Raw genomic sequence first — 19,191 nt, 5'->3', positions numbered from 1 at the left:
GGACTGGGATTGGCATAGGTATGGACTAGGACGTTGTAGAGGTTGGATGGGTACCAGAACACCACTTTAGGAAGGGCGGAATGTGGTCCCAGGTAGGATGTCCATCATTTCAGGGCATGATGACGGGTTATCAAAGCCCTGATGAAGAACATGGTTCAGTTTTTCCAGTCCTAGCTGATGTTGAGTGACAGAGGTTCTTGGAGGTGGTGAGAGGATCAGGAGTGTTTTGGGATATGGCATGGGAAATGTTGTCTGTGGACTAGGTCTGGGGGATAGTGCCTGTCTGTGAAGGCCTTTGTGAGACCTTCAGTGTATTTGACAAAGGGAGTTTCTGTCACTGCAGGTACACCATCCCCAAGTGGCCAGGTGGTATGGGAAGGATATTTTTGTGTGAAAGAGATGGCAGCTGTTGAAATGCATGTACTGTTCTGACTGCTGGATTTAATGTGGACAGAGGTGTTGTAGTGGTTCCACCTGCTTTATTTCTTAGTTTTTTGCTCTCGGTGGTGATATACTGCTTTGCTACACTGACTGAAAAATAGGGTTTGTAATTTGGATGCCGACTGCAGTAAACAATATAGCCAACAGATGCACAGTTATGTTTTACTGACTTTTACTTTCACTTTGCACAGTTCCTCAATAATACAGTTATATATGTATGGCTAGTGCACTATTATTTAAACTTTTCATAAGCCTCATTAATAATTTGCCAGCGAACCTCCAGATACTGCTGCAATAGTTTACTGTTGAACATTTACGAGCAGTAAAAACATAACCACATAATTCACAGTTCTTGAAGAATAAACAGGTACATATGGAGTCGACACTGACATTGTTTTTACAAAGGGCCAAATTGTTTAACACTTATGACACTGTTAAGTTGGAGCATTGTTGTTATTCTAACCAGCACAGGTTACTCGTCTGAAACTCGGCCATGGACTGACTGTCTTGTGACCAAAAATCGGCCCCTTATATGTCATCACAATAATAGGTGCTGAAGCTACACATTGTTCGAAGTTAAATTTACAGAAATTTCAATTAAAACTGAACTCATTAAATTAACTGAATACATCAAAAGTTGGTCCTTTTTTAACAGTTTCTTCTACTCCACCTTTTGTATGGTTGTGAAACATGTCTTCCAGCTTTTTCTGAGGGTCTATATCTTCATCAAACTCTCCATCATTACAGATGGAGATGAGTACAACAGATCATGATTAGACTGGAACACATGACACCATTGTTACATTTTTGTAAAACCAGACAGACTTGAAGTTACAGTTCTTTGTGTACTGGGCCAAAATTTTGGGGGAATATAATATTTTGTCCTTTCATAATGTTACTACTAATGTCAACAATTTTTTCAGTAGAATTCTTACAAGAGGCACACTGGTGTTCCAGGTGTCAGTAGTTATATTTCTGCCAGTACTTTCTGAAGGAATAACAAGATGTTGCACTATTTCTGAAGGATTGTTTGATTTGTTGAAAGGACCATCTTGCTGCTTACCTACATATATTTCAAAGTTCACAAGATTAAATATCATGGAGTCTACCAAGCCAAGAACCTTTATGCCATATTTCTTTGGATTTTTTTTGACAGATATTGTCAGAAGGAACATCGTCCACAAAATGGAATTAGTTGCATGTCAATTGTCACATGTTCTCCAGGAGTATATAGCTTCAAATACTTACCTTGCAACGGTGTGATAAGTTAGCTCACAGCAGCTAACTTTTCAGTTTTTTCCTCTCATCTCTAGAGCTTTTGTCATCAGAGCGTACACAGCAAAGTAACAACAGGGATCTTATTTATGGCATAGTAACTGCAAATACATCAGGCCCACCTTTATCCCACCTTCCTTTGAAATGGAGGTGGGAAGCTTTGTAAGTTCCTGCATGTAGTGGGAGGCCCAGAAGGACTTGCTATCTGTATCTTGTGTCTCACAAGATCTGTCAAACTGTCCACGTATGTTCATTACATCCAAATTAGTGTGCACAGCAATGTCATCAAGCATTTTATGATCAAGATTAAGAGAACAAATTTCTGTTGAAGTCTTTGCTGCTATGGCCAGCACTAAAAGTGCCTGGCTTATGAGAAATGATGTTATGGCTTTTGGGTCTTCCCCTGTCACTAACTGGTTTCATATGCTATTTAGTCCACTCATCTTTATTCACCCCTGTAGCAGTTATTACTAACAAAATGAATTCGAAGATTCGTCACTTGAAGAAACAACCTTTTCTGAATCCACTTATCCTCACATATAAGGCTCACTTATTTCAACATTGTCCTCTTCACCTTCTGAACTATCCTCAGATGGAGATTATTCATCATCGGTTCGTAGCAACTCTTACATAATTTCCTCATCCGTGAGAATCTTGGACATTTGTGAAATGACATGAGAAACAATGTTGAAACCTCCTGCTGTGGGGTGGCGGGTAATAATCAAAAGGTCAATACTTAGTTATGTCATTATGAAAAGACAGCTAAATTATCTGTGCTTGCTTTACACCTACCTTTACTGTTTACCATAATTTCCATTCTGCAGGTCCACAGTACTCTTTGTGCTCACTGAAAGAAAATGTTCCTGCTTGCTATGTACTCAGCGGGATCAGGCCTATCGCTACAAACATAGGCTTGAGTTTTAACTGATTGCTGTGTTCTGTAAAAGTTCACATACACAAAATATTATAATAATGATTTCCCTACCGAAAACAGCACTATTAAAGTTCAGAGGCGACCCCTACAGGAAGTTCCAAGTAAAATGATATATCATCCTGACTACCAGATGTTAATCGCTTGCCTTAAATGTGGAAAATAATCTTGCCAATTGCCACACGGTTTTGTCAACATTATGGGCAGCATGCAGAACAGTTACTTCCGTGAAATCCAAGCGACTGCATACAGTCCTCATCAGTTTACCAGTAACGCATTCAAGTCTGTCCAGCTGTGACATCATTCGAGGCACAACACATGCAGGTGTTTGACACAAGCGGATCAGTATCTTGGTGCGAAGTGATCTGATGACACTGGAGTTGATTTTACAGTTTGGTGACCAGCATCTGCTGTCTGGCTGTGGCCTTGCTGTAGTTCTGGACTCTGACTTCTGCACAAAGTTCTCCTATAGTTTTGTCCCATTACACTGCACTGCCTCTCTGGCTATATTTATGTAGGGATGCAGTGGGCCACCAAATGGAACATATGCTATCAACCGTCTAAGGCACAGCAGTATCTAAATGGCCCCATTCTTGGACAGGTATTAATTAATAGCTCTGTCATTTAACAATTTACAATCTTCTTAATGTTTACATAAATAGAATTAATTTTGTTTTAGTTACTGAAATAGTTTCAGCTGGGCTGCATTTCAACTTTGCTGGCAAGAATTTTTCGAGCTGTATCAATAGTAGAACATGACCTCTGAGCTGCCTCTTTAAGATTTCTTGGAACCACAGTCTTGAAACATGGTACAGCTGTATTATTTCATGAATTTAATCAAGTGCTGTAATTAGAACTTTCTATTACAAATAGAAATGATACTTAATCTACCACGAATAAGGATGTTTTCATTGCAAATCCGGTTTTTAGTAAATAATATGAAAACTAATACATGTAGCTTATTGGTGTCACATTTATGTAATGTTTTTACGTGCAACTGAGGCTATGTATGAATTTTTGGATTTATGATTCTAATATTTAGCTGCTTCAGTTGTTCGTAAAAAACTTTGATTTTTACCAAAATATTTCTCTGATCAAGTTGAGACTTATAACTTCTAATTTTGACATACACTTGCACATTATGACCAATTTTTAACTTTCTAGTTCTATTATTCAGCACTACTTATTTTTTTCATAAGATCATATATTTTACCTAACTTACTCATTTGATCATTCTGAGACTTAACAGTGTTAACATTAACATACTTAAGTGTATGCTGACAAAGTTTGGGAAAGTTATTTTAATTTTTAATTTCACTCTTAAATTATGTTGCAGTGCAGGTGTGTTATGACGATGTGGCATTGGTAGTAGTGAGTTGGGTTAAGTCCTGGCAACTCGCCCACCTCTGTACCTTGTTCAGTGATACAGCACTTGTTTCGCCCCACTGTGTATTCAGTGAACACTTCCTAAAATATGTGACTGGTCAGGAAAGTGAAAAAATTTTTATTGAGAGTATGACGGTGATCATGCGTAAATGCTCACATCGAGTCACTTCACTGAAATACTGAATAGCACAAGTTGTCACGTTGGGTCACTTCGCTGAAAATTGAGTGACACGGGTAGTCATGTCACATCAAAACGTGGACAACTGCAAAACAATGAAGGTGACAGTGATATTAAGCAGAACTCAAGAAGAGTATTTTGGGTGTGTGTGTATTGAACATGTTTTATAACTCTGTCTTCCCCAGATATTGACCCAATTGGCAAGGAGTGCTGCATAAGTATGGCCCAAGGTAGTGCGTAGATTATATGTGTGGCAACATACCACTTTGTTAGGGGTGGAAAGGATTGTAACATCTTCCTTGTTCCTAGGCATGATGATAAACAGTCAGAGCCCTGGCAAAGGATGTGATTGAGTTTTTCCTGTCCGGAATAAACTGGGTGATTGGGGCGGGGCGGATGCACCTTCGCATATGATTCTAAGAGTTGGTTGGAGAGCTAGGGGTGTGTGAGGATAAGGTATGGGAAATCTGTCTGTGGATTAGGTTTGGGGGAATAGTGCATGTCTGTAAAGACCTTAGGGAGACCTTCAACATGCTGGACAAAGGAATTCTCATCACTGCAGATGGTGGCCAGATTTTTTTAGTCCTCAGTCTTCTGACTGGTTTGACATGGCCCGCCATGAGTTCCTTCCCTGTGCCAACTTTTTCATCTCAGAGTAACACTTGCAACATATGTACTCAATTATTTGCTGGATGTATCCCAATCTCTGTCTTCCCCTATAGTTTCTACCATCTACGGTGTCCTCTAATACCATGGAAGTTATTCCCTGATGTCTTAACAGGTATCCTATCATTCTGCCCCTTCTTCTTGCCAGTGTTTTCCATATATCCTTTTCCTTGACGATTCTGTGGAGAATCTCATTCCTTACCTTATCATTCCACCTAATTTTCAGAATCCTTGTCGGTGTTTTCCATATATTCCTTTTCTTGCCGATTCTGTGGAGAACCTGATTCCTTACCTATCATTCCACCTAATTTTCAGCATCCTTTTGTAGTATCACATCTCAGATTCTTTGATACTCTTCTGTTCCGGTTTTCCCACAGTTCATGTTTCACTACTACACAATGCTGTGCTCTAACATAAACCCTCAGAAGCTCTAACATACATTCTAGAAATTTCTTCCTCAAATTGAGGCCTACGTTTGATACTAGTAGACCTTGTTTGCCAGAAATATCAGTGCTAGACTGCTTTTTATGTAGTCATTTCTGCGTTGGTCATTGGTTATTTTTCTGCCCAGATAATAGAACTCTTTGACTTTCTGATCCCCATTTCTTATGTTAAGTTTCTCACTGTTCTCATTTCCAGTACTTCTCATTACTTTTGTCTTTCTTCGATTTACTCTCAGTCCATATTTTGCACTCATTAGACTGTTCATTCTGTTCAACATATCCTGTAATTCTTCATTTTCACTGAGGATAGCAATGTCCTCAGTGAATCTTATCATTAATATTCCATTACCCTGAATTTTAATCCCGCACTTACTCTTTTTCCGTCATTGCATTTTCAATGTAAGGATTAAATAGTAGGGGCAAAAGACTACATCCTTGTCTGGCACCCATTTTAATCCAAGCACTTCGTTCTTGGTGTCCTACTATTAGAGTTCTCAGATGGTACGGGAGTGAATTTTTGGTGCGGGAGGAACGACAGCTATCAGAGTGCAGGTAGTGTTGGTGGTTAGTCAGCTTGATATGGAGAGGAGTGTGGATGGAGTCATAAGAGAGGAGGAGGTCAACATAGAGGAATGTGGCACGTTGAATTGATGGAGAACCAGGTGAAGTGAATGGAAGAGACGGAGGTTGTGTAGAATTGATGGTAAGATGCCTTGGCGCTGGGTCCAGGTCATGAAGATATCATCAGTGAATCTGATCCAGAAAAGGGGTTAGGGATTTTGTGTGGCAGGGAAAGTTTCCTCTATAGATGGCCTGTAAATGGGTTGGCATAGGAAGCTGTCATTTTGTGAATTTGTGTGTTTAGCTTCCTCAGAGGAATAGTAGTTATTTATGGGGATGTAATTATATGTATACAGAATGAGATGGTGAGTTTTGATCAACATCTCCAACCAATTTCCCATAACTAGCCTCCCATATTAAAGAGACAAACTACTTCCATCACCTACTCTCAACCACCCAATCCCCATTACCACCTGAATTTCTGCTTGTCACTATTGTTGCCATCTTCCTATACACCAATATCCCACCATCAAACACTCTCTCTCCCAACATCCTTCAGACTCCAAACCCATCACATCTTTCCTTATACATCTAGCTAATTACATCCTCCTCACACATTTGAGGGGGAGATATACAAACAAATCCTTGGTATCCTTGGTTATGTGCCTGTCAACAACTTAACGTGTTACTTGGCTGTTACACTTAACTTGTAAATTATAAGTTGTATTTCCAGGTGAGGATTATTCAAGGGAAGATATCTTCTACAGAAAAAAACAAATTGTGTTCTCTGGAGGTTGGAATTTGAAACATTAGATCCCTTAACTATCTTAGTAGGCGAGAGGAGTTTAGAAGAGGAATGGATAGATTCAAATGGGATGTTATGGAAATTAGTGATGTGTGATGGTGGATATTTGGTCAGATGAGAACCAGATTATCAACACCAAGTCTAAGAGGGGTAATGCAGGAGTAAGTGTAATAATAGATAGGAAAACAAGATCTTGATTGAACTATTATGAACAGCTTAATGAATGGATTATCATGTTTTAGATAAATGAAAGCCATGGACAAATACAGTAGTAAAAGTATGTAAGCCTACTAGCTCTGCAGATGAAGATTTTGATACAAAATATATGCTGAGTTGAAAGAAAATATTCCATAACTTAAGACAGACAAAGAATTAATTGCTTTGGGGCACTGAAATCAATAGTATGAAATAGAAGAGTGGGAAAACCTGGACCTGGGAAAGGAGTGAAAGATAAAGGTGCCTGGTAGAATTTTTTACAGAGCATAATTTAAACATTGCAGAGTTTGATTTAACTCTGAAGAAAGGTAAATTGAATAGAGCTGACCATCATTCATCAGTTATGAAATGCAGATTAAAGGAGAAGAAATTTCAAAAAGGTAGGGAACTAAGTGAAGAGACTTGGATAAATTGGAACAACCAGAGTTTGTTGAAAGTTTCACAGGAAGTCAGCATTAATCAATGATCACCCGAATTTGGGGGTGGGGAATAAATACAGTAGAAGATAAATGGGTAAGTTTGAAAAATGAAATAATGAAGACAGCAGAGGGAAACCTAGCCTAAAAGACAAGATACAGCAGAAATCCTGGCCTGGGATAACATACAAGATATTAAATAAAGCAGGCACAAAGGAATGCAGGAAAGAGAGAGAGAGAGAGAGAGAGAGAGAAAAAGTGTAAAATAACAGTGTAGCAATGGCTAGAGAAGAAATGCAACTTCCAGAAGCATGCATGTAGGCAGGAAAAATGGATGCCACTTATAATAAAATTAAAGAAACCTTTGAAGAAGTGAGAAGCAGGATTATGACTATCAAAGGCACAGGTGGTGTGCAAGTAACTAAGCAAATAAGTGAAGTCTGAAAGTTGGAAGAAGTGTGTAGAAGGACTATGTAAAGGAAAATGCCGTAACATAATGAAGGATGTTAACAACAGTGCAGCCGCAATTAACCAACACTTATTCTTCCACATACAAATGAACAACAAACGTATAAGCTGACACAAGTAGACAATAAGAACACAGTCTGAAGGTGAGTACCTGCTGCACTGTGCTTATATAGCAGAGGGCTCTGGTGCTTGGCACGGTGGATGTTGTGCCGTTTGCACTAGTCATGTGGCTCATAGCAGACAGTGGCCAGTGGCCAGCCAGCCCAACAGTGTTAAGTGTTGGTTTATCACCAATTGTGCATGAATCTAATTGTGCCAAGGCACAGCGTGTTTATGTGGACTGTGTTGAGACAGACTGTTATGAAAATTATATATGTTCTGTATTTGTATGGCTCATATATGATGGAAATGTATGGGTGGTCCATTTATGTACAATGTTTTTCTTCTTGAAGATGATAGTAATGACTGAAACCAGTAGAGTACAAACATAAAACTGTACCTCTGATAGCATAAATTTGCTTTTTGCAAAAAAATTTTGAGGCTTTATTCAGAACATTTTAATTCTGTAAAATATGGCAAAGGACTTGGAAAATTACTTGAATCGTGTGGATGGTTTCTTGAAGGGAGATTGTAAGATTAACATTTACAAAGGTACCTAAAACAAGGGTAATGGAGTCTAACTGAATTAAATATGGTGCTGCTGAGGGAATTTGATCTGAAACTGAGATGCTGAAAGTAGTAAACAAATTTTGCTATTTGTCAGCAAAATAACTGACCATGGCGGAAGTATAGCAGACATAAAATGCAGACTGGAAATAAAAAAATCTCTTATGAAAAAGAAAATATATTAACATTGAGTATAAGTTTAAGTGCTCGGAAATCTTTCTTGAAAGAACTTGTCTGAAGTGGTGCCTTTTATGGAAATGGAACATGACAAACAGTACATGCAAGAAGAGAAAAGTGGATTTTGAAAGTGGTGTTACAGTAGCATGCTGAAGATTAGATAACATAGACCAGATAGAAAATGAAAAGGAAAAGAGCTTCGTGGCACAACTTGACTAAAAATAAGGCATAGATTGATAGACACTCATAATGAGGCATCAAGGAATGGTCAATTTTGGAAGGAAGGAAAGGTGTGTGTGTGTGTGTGTGTGTGTGTGTGTGTGTGTGTGTGTGTGTGTGTGTGTGTGAGGGTAAGTCATGGAAAATAGTGTCTATGTGGAGTGAAAATTCGTTGAATCTCTTTAGTGGACAGAGATAAGCTGTAATTGGCTAAAGTGATGACCCTGTATATTGGTGGTCGTGTGTGTGTGTGTGTGTGTGTGGGGGGGGGGGGGGGGGGGTGAGAGTTGCCAGATCATCTGTGCATATGCAGTAAAGCGCAGCGTTATTCTGTGCTGACGAGCGCATGGGCAGTCTTCTTTACTCTTTGATTTTTATTGCTATTCTTTTTCTTGACTTGGATTTTTCATTTCATGGTGTTCGGGCTTAAAAATAAAAAGTTATTGCCTAACTACTTTGTTGAATGTCTTTAGCTGACAGATAAGCTGTAGTTGGCTAAAAGGATATAGGCTGCAATAGTTGTACATAGATGAAAGGACATGCACAGGACAGACTAGCATTTAGAACTGCATCAAATTGGTCTTTGCATTGAAAACTTCAACAACTTCATGTGTGTGTTTTATTAAATGAATAAACTGAACAATTTGGCATTACAAAATTCATTTTTGAAAATGGTGTACTGTGAGTGGAGATAAACCAGTGTTGCTGAATGTCTATAAGGAGGCTGCTCCTTTATTTTCAACATATACGAAATGGATGCCGGAACTCTGAAGTAGTTGTATCTCTCTTGCAAAAATCTTTGTGAATGGTATCCTAAAACTGCAAACACACATGCAATGACTAACAGTGTCATCTCTTATGTTGTTACTTACGATCATGGCACTATCAGTTCAGGGACAGAAACATGGAGATTCATTGTGATACCTCTGTTGTACCCGTTGATGTAATTTTGTGATGTTTTGCCAGTAATATTTGGAGTTATATCCTTAAACATTCTTAGTTGCTACCCATTCCATACTGAATTTAGCCTGAAATTTAGATCCAAGTGTTTATTATGTCATATTTGGATTCAAGTTAAGCAAACAAGTCAGGGCTGAGAAGTAGATGTGATTGCCGTTCTCTATTTATTATGTTTCCTGAACAAAATGTTTTTGTGTACAAAGTCTGAACAGATCCTTTTTTTTTTTTTTTTTTTTTTCAGAGCTGTTGTTCCAGAATAACCTAAGCTGGAAACGTAATTACCAGATATTACTAACATGGCAGGAAGAACTCTCAAAGCAGCAACAGAAGAATAATGAAAAATTTGCAGAAAATAAGGAGTTCACAATGAAGGTAATTCCTGATCAGTGGTTATTATTGGGCAGTTTATTCTTTTTGAGTTTTAACTAAAGTGTACAATATTTCTGTCAGAATTCGTGGTTCTGCATGTACATATTAACAGAAACTTGTCCCACTATTTTGTTATAATTGAATCTGCAAGTCACTGTTTCTGAACAAACATAAAATTAAGTTCAATTTTAATTCCTCAGAAGAGGAGGTGAGAATTGTAATTGTAAACAAGCTTTCTTTCAAATGCTCTTCATGGAAATGAGATTCAGCTTCGTAGCAGTCTTTCTAATTGCACAGAAATAGGCAAGCATACTGATCAACAAAGGGTTTTTTAACTCAGAGTTCAACAACTATATAAGCAGATCAAAGTTATTCATTAATACTACTGGTACATAACGTGTGTGCGAGCTATATAACAATGCTTCATATACACAACTCATTTGACCAACTGTGTATAAAAGAAAACGGGTAAATCTGCTGATGTAAGAGACTGTGACAAAACGCAGTGTGTGTTGGGTTTGTGGCTGGGAATGAATGCCATGAGAATGGCAAAACTTGTGTACTACAAGTCTTCATAAAGAACATTTTTGGAAGGTAACTACTAACAGCTGTCAAGTATGCATAAAATGCATGTTTGACTGTCAGCTGCTTCTTTTTTAAAATTTAAAACTCAAATATCGACCGGGTTCAGTGACAGACCATCTTCATGGATTGGGATTAAAACAGTTTGGGCCACATCACATCTGTCTTTACATAAATAATGACCATGTCTCATATGTAGAGCATGCCATGAATTCCAGTATAACACATAGGACTTTTAAAGGCTGTACTTCATTAAGAATCATTGTGTTACTCATAAAGTGACCCACTAGCATTATTACATTCTTGTTTTGCAACAAGGTTGTCATTTCACGTTTTTTCAGTTGCCAACATATTTGTTGTTAGACAATGGTAACTATATTGATATTTGAAATAATAGGAATGTATTGTTTATTTTCCAGTCCCAGTTGCACATTTTTTAAATACAAGACTATTTTTGATCTCCCTGGATCATCTTCAGATCTAAAAACAAAGTAAAACCTAACATCTACTGTCTGGCTGAAGAATTACATCTACTGTCTATTATTTTACAAAAAGTGAAAAGTATTGTACATAAATGCAGACTTTATATATGTAGTTGCCTCAGAAACCCATCATATCTGTGTCGGAACCACACATCAGGGCACTCTGGTATGCAACTGTGGCCCATGTTTTAAGGTAACTGTAGGAGAGAGGGGGAGGGAGAAAAGTGGAGCAAGGGGGATTGGGAGAGGGGAAAGATGATAGAGCGGGAGGAGTGGTAGGGATTTACATTTGGTATAACCTACAGTAACTTGGGTAAAAAGAGAGAGACTTACACTGAAATTATAAAAAGTAAAATTATGTAAATAAATTTTTGTTAGAAAATCAAGAGTATTGAACAGTGAGGGAGGGGTGTCATGGGCATACCAGATTACATTTGGTAAAACGTAGTATCAGAGAAGTTACTCTTATAAAACATGTTGCAGTAAGCAAAATGGGTATCCAGTTTCAACACTAACAATGTTGCTACAGAAAATTAAAAGGCAGCAATAATATAAAATCAATGTTAGTACACTAACAGGTGAACAGAAAGATAAAATCGTGTATATGCCCATGTGTTATAAAGGATGCGTGTCAGAAGTAATTGCTAGGCAGCCTTTCATAGTACCAGTTTACATATAGGATTTGAGGTTAATGGCATTCCTTGCTTCAGGTTGAAACACCACTCAAACAAAAAAAAAACCTTAGAATTCCCGGGAGCAGGTATATCTAAGCTAAAGTGTGAAAACTGTCCAATAGCTTTCATTGGCCAGGAAGACAGGATGAGACGGGAGATATGATGAATTTGAAAGAGCACTGAAAGACCTAAGTTGAAACATGGTCCTGGGAATATAAAACATTTCGTTAGAACTGCTGACAGCCTTGGGAGAGCCAGCCATGACAAAACTCAGATGAGCAAGATGTATGAGACGGTGAAATACCCTCAGACTTCGAGAAGAATATAATAATTCCAATTCCAGAGAAAGCAGGCTCTGACAGATGGAAAAATTACCAAACTATCAGTTTAATATGTCACAGTTGCAAAATACTAATATGAATTATTTGCAGAAAAATGGAAAAACTGGTAGAAGCCAACCTCTGGGAATATCAGTTTGGATTCCGTAGAAATGTTGGAACATGTGAGGCAATAGTGACCCTGCGACTTTTTGTAGACATAGAGAAAGCTGTTGACAATGTGGATTGGAATACTCTCTTTCAAATTCTGAAGGTGGTAGGCATCAAATACAGGGAGTGAAAGGCTATTTACAATTTGTACAGAAACCAGATGGCAGTTATAAGAGTCGAGGGACATGAAAGGGAGGGCAGCAGTGGTTGAGAAGGAAGTGAGATTGGGCTGTAGGCTATCCTTGATGTTATTCAATCTGTATATTGAGCAAGCAGTAAAGGAAACAAAATAAAAATTTGGAATAGCAATTACAGTTCAGGGAGAAGAAATAAAAACTTTAGATTTGCCTCTGACATTGTAATTCTGTCAGAGACAGCAGAGGACTTGGAAGTGCAGCTGAATGGAATGGACAGTGTCTTGATAGGAGGATATAAGATGAAGATCAACAAAAATAAAACGGGTATAATGGAATGTAATTGAATTAAATCAAGTTATGCTGTGGAGGGAGTTAGATTAGGAAACGACACACTTAAAATACTAGACGAGTTTTGCTATTTGGGCAGCAAAATAACTGATAGTGGTCGAAATAGAGATGATATAAAATATAAACTGGCAGTGGTGAGAAAGATGTTTCTGAAGAAGAGAAATATATTAACATTGAGGATAGGTTTAAGTGTCAGGAAGTCTTTTCTGAAAGTATTTGTATGGAGTGTAGTCGTGTATGGAAGTGAAACTTGGACCGTTTAGACAAGAAGAGAATAGCAGCTTTTGAAATGTGCTTCTATTGAACAATGTTGAAGATAGATGGGTGGATCACGTAACTAACAAGGAGGTACTGAATAGAAATGGGGAGAAAAGAAATTTTTGGCACAACCTGACTAGAAGAAGGAACAGTTCAATACTGGAGGGAAGAGTGGAGGGTAAAAATCATAGATTGGAGACCAAGAAATGAATACAGTAAGCAGATTCAGAAGGATACAGGTTGCAGTAGTTAATCAAGAGATGAAGCAGCTTGCACAGGATAGAGTAGCATGGAAAGCTGCATCAAACCGGCCTTCGGACTGAGTAAGATGGCAATTGCTGCTGCTGCTGCTGCTGCTGTTGCTGCTGCTGCTACTACTACTACTACTACTACTACTACTACTACCACTACCAGATGTATACCACAGTACTCTGATGAGTGGTTCTGACACAGACACAATAGGTTGCTGACACAACTCTGTAGGTAAATTCTACATTTATGTACAATGCTTTTCTACTTTCATAAAATGGTGGACAGTACATAAGTAGATTTACTTTTACTTTTAGATCTGAAGATGATGTAACCAGATCAAAACTAGTCATGTATTCAAAAATGTGTAAATGAGACTGAAAAATAAATGATATTATTTTAAATTTCATTATTTTGATTTAGGATTTACAAATTTTTAGATGTTTAATAATAGTAATGGAACAAGGACGCAACAGCACCTGTGGAATGAAATCTACCAACCTGAGGTCTGATCATGGGATTTTGCAAACTGGGAGATAATAGTAAAAGGGATTGACTTGTAGGTGAATTCATTGCATTACACAGAGTGAGTCAAAAAGGACTTCACAACTTTGGAATGATATAGAAATTTATTAAGATTGTTGTTGTTGTGGTCTTCAGTCCTGAGACTGGTTTGATGCAGCTCTCCATGCTACTCTATCCTGTGCAAGCTTCTTCATCTCCCAGTACCTACTGCAGCCTACATCCTTCTGAATCTGCTTAGTGTATTCATCTCTTGGTCTCCCTCTACGATTTTTACCCTCCACGCTGCCCTACAGTACTAAATTGGTGATCCCTTGATGCCTCAGAACATGTCCTACCAACCGGTCCCTTCTTCTTGTCGAGTTGTGCCACAAACTCCTCTTCTTACCTCCTCATTAGTTACGTGATGTACCCATCTAATCTTCAGCATTCTTCTGTAGCACCACATTTCGAAATCTTCTATTCTCTTACTGTCCAAACTATTTATCGTCCATGTTTCACTTCCATACGTGGCTACACTCCGTACAAATACTTTCAGAAACGACTTCCTGACACTTAAACCTATACTCGATGTTAACAAATTCCTCTTCTTCAGAAACGCTTTCCTTGCCATTGCCAGTCTACATTTTATATCCTCTCTACAACGACCATCATCAGTTATTTTGCTCCCCAAATAGCAAAACTCATTTACTACTTTAAGTGTCTCATTTCCTAATCTAATTCCCTCAGCATCACCCGACTTAATTCAGCTACATTCCATTATCCTCGTTTTGCTTTTGTTGATGTTCATCTTATACCCTCCTTTCAAGACACTGTCCACTCCGTTCAGCTGCTCTTCAAAGTCCTTTGCTGTCTCTGACAGAATTACAATGTCATCGGCGAACCTGAATGTTTTTATTTCTTCTCCATGGATTTTAATACCTACTCTGAACTTTTCTTTTGTTTCCTTTACTGCTTGCTCAATATACAGATTGAATAGCATCGGGGAGAGGCTACAACCCAGACTCACTCCCTTCCCAACCACTGCTTCCCTTTCATGTCCCTCGACTCTTATAACTGCCATCTGCTTTCTGTACAAATTGTAAATAGCCTTTCGCTCCCTGTATTTGACCCCTGCCACCTTCAGAATTTGAAAGAGAGTATTCCAGTCAACATTGTCAAAAGCTTTCTCTAAGTATACAAATGCTAGAAGTGTAGGTTTGCCTTTCCTTAATCTTTCTTCTAAGATAAGTCGTAGGGTCAGTATTGCCTCACGTGTTCCATTTCTCCGGAATCCAAATTGATCTTCCCCGAGGTCGGCTTCTACCAGTTTTTCCGTTCGTCTGTAAAGAATTCGCGTTAGTATTTTGCAGCTGTGACTTATTAAACTGATAGTTCGGTAATTTTCACATCTGTCAACACCTGCTTTCTTTGGGATTGGAATTATTATATTCTTCTTGAAGTCTGAGGATATTTCGCCTGTCTCATACATCTTGCTCACCATGGTAGAGTTTTGTCAGGACTGGCTCTCCCAAGGCTATCAGTAGTTCAAATGGAATGTTGTCTACTCCCGGGGCCTTGTTTTGACTCAGGTCTTTTCAGTGCTCTGTCAGACTTTTCACACCGTATCATATCTCCCATTTCATCTTCATCTACCTCGTCTTCCATTTTCATAATATTGTCCTCAAGAACATCGCCCCTGTATAGACCCTCTATATACTCCTTCCACCTTTCTGCTTTCCCTTCTTTGCTTAGAACTGGGTTTCCATCTGAGCTCTTGATATTCATGCAAGTGGTTCTCTTTTCTCCAAAGGTCTCTTTAATTTTCCTGTAGGCCGTATCTATCTTACCCCTCGTGAGATAAGCCTCTACATCCTTACATTTGTCCTCTAGCCATCCCTGCTTAGCCATTTTGCACTTCCTGTCGATCTCATTTTTGAGACGTTTGTATTCCTTTTTGCCTGCTTCACTTACAGCATTTTTGTATTTTCTCCTTTTATTAATTAAATTCAGTATCTCTTCCGTTACCCAAGGATTTCTACTAGCCCTCGTCTTTTTACCTACTTGATCCTCTGCTGCCTTCACTATTTCATTCCTCAAAGCTACCCATTCTTCTTCTACTGTATTTCTTTCCCCCATTCCTGTCAATTGTTCCCTTATGCTCTCCCTGAAACATGGTACAACCTCTGGTTTTTTCAGTTTATCCAGGTTCCATCTCCTTAAATTCCCACCTTTTTGCAGTTTCTTCAGTTTTAATCTACAGTTCATAACCAATAGATTGTGGTCAGAGTCCACATCTGGCCCTGTAAATGTCTTACAATATAAAACCTGGTTCCTAAATCTCTGTTTTACCATTATATAATCTGATACCTTCTAGTATCTCCGGGATTCTTCCATGTATACAACCTTCTTTTATGATTCTTGAACTAAGTGTTAGCTATGATTAAGTTATGCTCTGTGCAGAATTCTACCAGACAGCTTCCTCTTTCATTCCTTACCCCCAATCCATATTCACCTACTATGTTTCCTTCTCTCCCTTTTCCTACTCTGGAATCCAGTCACCCATGACTGTTAAATTTTTGTCTCCCTTCACTACCTGAATAATTTCTTTTATCTCATCATACATTTCATCAATTTCTTCGTCATCTGCACAGCTAGTTGGCATATAAACTTGTACTACTGTAGTAGGCGTGGGCTTTGTGTCTATCTTGGCCACAATAATGCGTTCCCTATGTTGTTTGTAGTAGCTTACCCGTACTCCTATCTTTTTATTCATTATTAAACCTACTCCTGCATTACCCCTATTTGATTTTGTATTTATGATGCTGTATTCGCCTGACCAAAAGTCTTGTTCCTCCTGCCACCGAACTTCACTTATTAAGATAACTTACAGAATTGCAAGATGTGTCATTTTGTAGCAAAGAACGTGAAGTTTCACATAAAAGTGTTAAGTTTTATTTTGGTTCAATGTGTCTACAATTTGTGATGTGTCAAACATCCCACCAGTAGTCAATTTCTTCCATCACTTGTAGTAAATCAGGCATAACTTGTGCAGCGGCAGGGTAGATTCAGTTTTTCAGATAAATTAAATTGTTTGGTACAGGAGGAACATGCGCACAGCCTTTAATGAAACCTCAGAGAAATAAATCAAGTGGTGTCAAGTCCGGGGTGCGAGGTGGCCATGTGATTGGCGCTTTACAGCCAGTCCACCAGCCTGGGAAACCATTACCAAGGAAACCTTCAACTTCCATGAGGAAACGATATGTTGCACCATCTTGCTGGTAGTAAATCATCCCGTCTTGGTCATCTTCATCGCTCTGTGGAATTAAGAAGTTTTCAAGCATATCCAGATACACAGTACCCCTGACAGTTTTCTCAAAGAAGAAGAAGAAGAAGGAGGAGAAGAAGAAAGGGCTGTACACTTTCAGCTAAGGGCTCAAAACATATTATCTTTGTGGTTGTCACAAAGGTGTTCCAGGATTGCATGTGGATTTTTGCTGTCCCATGATCTGCAGTTGTGGGTGTCCACCATGCCACTGATATTAATTGTTTACTCATTGCTGTGTAACGAATGTCTCGTTGTCCTGTATCTGATGCAAAGTTTCCACACACAATTCCCTGTGAGCAACCTTATCTGTGTCACTAATGTTCTCTGCCATTGTGACTCTGTATGGTTGCAAGTGTAAATGTCTACGCAGTACATGCCAGTTTTTTGAGGATTGCCAGTTTTTTGAGGATTGCCAGTCTCACAAGATGCATGTCACAGTGATTTTTGTGGGCTGTGGGCAAAGCTGTCCCTAACCTGTTAGACGTAACCACCAACACGTAGGTGATTTGGTGATATATCATGTCACAATTAATTACCCGTGTCAACAAAGTTTTTGTGCAAAGAGTAAATTGTAGGCCTGCTTATTGGTTCTTTAGCATATTCGGTGTTGAAATTATGTTGAACAGTTTTGCAGAATTCATATCATTCCAAAGTTGTAAAGCATTTTTGAGTCACCCCAAATATTACATTAGTGAAGAAAAGGCTGGTTCAGAGTATCGCATACAAGGGAAATATTAATTTTAATACTTCCGTGAAAGACTAACACAATGCAGTTAAAAAGTACAACCCACAAACCACGGTAAAAGCTGTAGTATCTGAAGTGTATGTTCCCCTACTTTTCCCTCCTTTTTTTAATACAGTCCATCGGTCTTTCTGGTGATTAAAGATTCACATATAAGAAGAGTAAACTGCAGCTTTAAAACTATAAATGATATGTCAGTGATGTAACTTGAACCTGATTAACAATAACATCCATACAACAACTTAATTCATCCCGCACCCAGTGAAAGGCATCTTGCATGACCAAGTTCACCACAGCTGTGAAGGCATTTTAATTAAGTCAACATTGTTGGCAGAGATGGCAAATAAATGACTTCTTTTACAAACCCCTGTTGGGGAAAAAAAGTTGCATGACGCACTCTGATGGTTAGCACAGAAACACTAAATCTGCTTCTGCCAAGTAACCTATGGGTTGTGAGGTAAATGTTCATAGCAAAATTTTAGAAAATCTTGTTGTCAGAGGGGTGGACCTCATTCTGTTCAAAAATGAAGTTTGTAAATCGTCATTGACATGAGAAGTAGTGGGGTAGTAACACAGCATTACAGATAAATTACTTAAATGACAGTGGTTATGTCAACAAAAATTAATAAAAAGAGAAGTTCGCTAACCTTCCTTTAATAATGTGGTGCAAAACACTTTCACCATTGCAAGCTCAAATGTTGTGTAGGGATTCCACAGCCTCCACTGCAAGCTGGACTTGGGAGGAGAGGGGGACTGTCATACTTCTACTACATTATTACAGTTACTTACCTTTTGATATTTTCTTTCCTTTCTTTTGCTTTTTACATGGCCCTCTGCCTCAGATGATGGTGCAAAGATCAAATTAGTAGTCCATCCTTCTTCTGCTGGAAAACTTTATTGATTATAAAAGGAAAAAAAGGGATTGGTGACGTCCATGTTCAGTTCCTTTCAATCTCTCCAAAATTCGTTCATTTAATATAAATGTCAAGAATATTGTACAATATGCTTCAAACAGATGTGTGAGTAAAGTTGTGGGAGTTGGAAAAAACTCGCCCTGCTTCTGTGGTACTGTTAGAAACTTCTTACAAAGGCAAGTAAAGCTTTGTCTTGTGTGTGCAAATGCCAGTAAGAAGTTAAGCAGAGATTTAAAACATAATGACCAAATAAAATTAGTTTTATGAAAGACAGTAGCCTCTGTGAGATTAATTGGAAGAACTCTAAAGGT

The 19,191-nt window shown here is 38.4% G+C and overlaps 1 protein-coding gene across 2 annotated transcripts in view; it reads left to right on the top strand.

Annotated features, from left to right (window-relative positions):
• LOC126485108 (optineurin) overlaps positions 1–19,191 on the top strand; it is a 149,502-nt gene that overhangs the window by 62,595 nt on the left and 67,716 nt on the right. For both annotated transcript variants that reach the window (XM_050108737.1, XM_050108736.1), the window contains exon 4: positions 10,050–10,180. In XM_050108737.1, coding sequence (XP_049964694.1) covers positions 10,050–10,180 — 131 coding nt within the window. The remainder of the gene's footprint in view (positions 1–10,049; positions 10,181–19,191) is intronic.

Source organism: Schistocerca serialis, chromosome 6, assembly GCF_023864345.2.
Source record: "Schistocerca serialis cubense isolate TAMUIC-IGC-003099 chromosome 6, iqSchSeri2.2, whole genome shotgun sequence".
Taxonomy (NCBI): Eukaryota; Metazoa; Arthropoda; class Insecta; order Orthoptera; family Acrididae; genus Schistocerca; species Schistocerca serialis.
The sequence above is the reverse complement of the archived record's forward strand: the minus strand, read 5'-3'. Positions and strand labels throughout refer to the sequence as shown.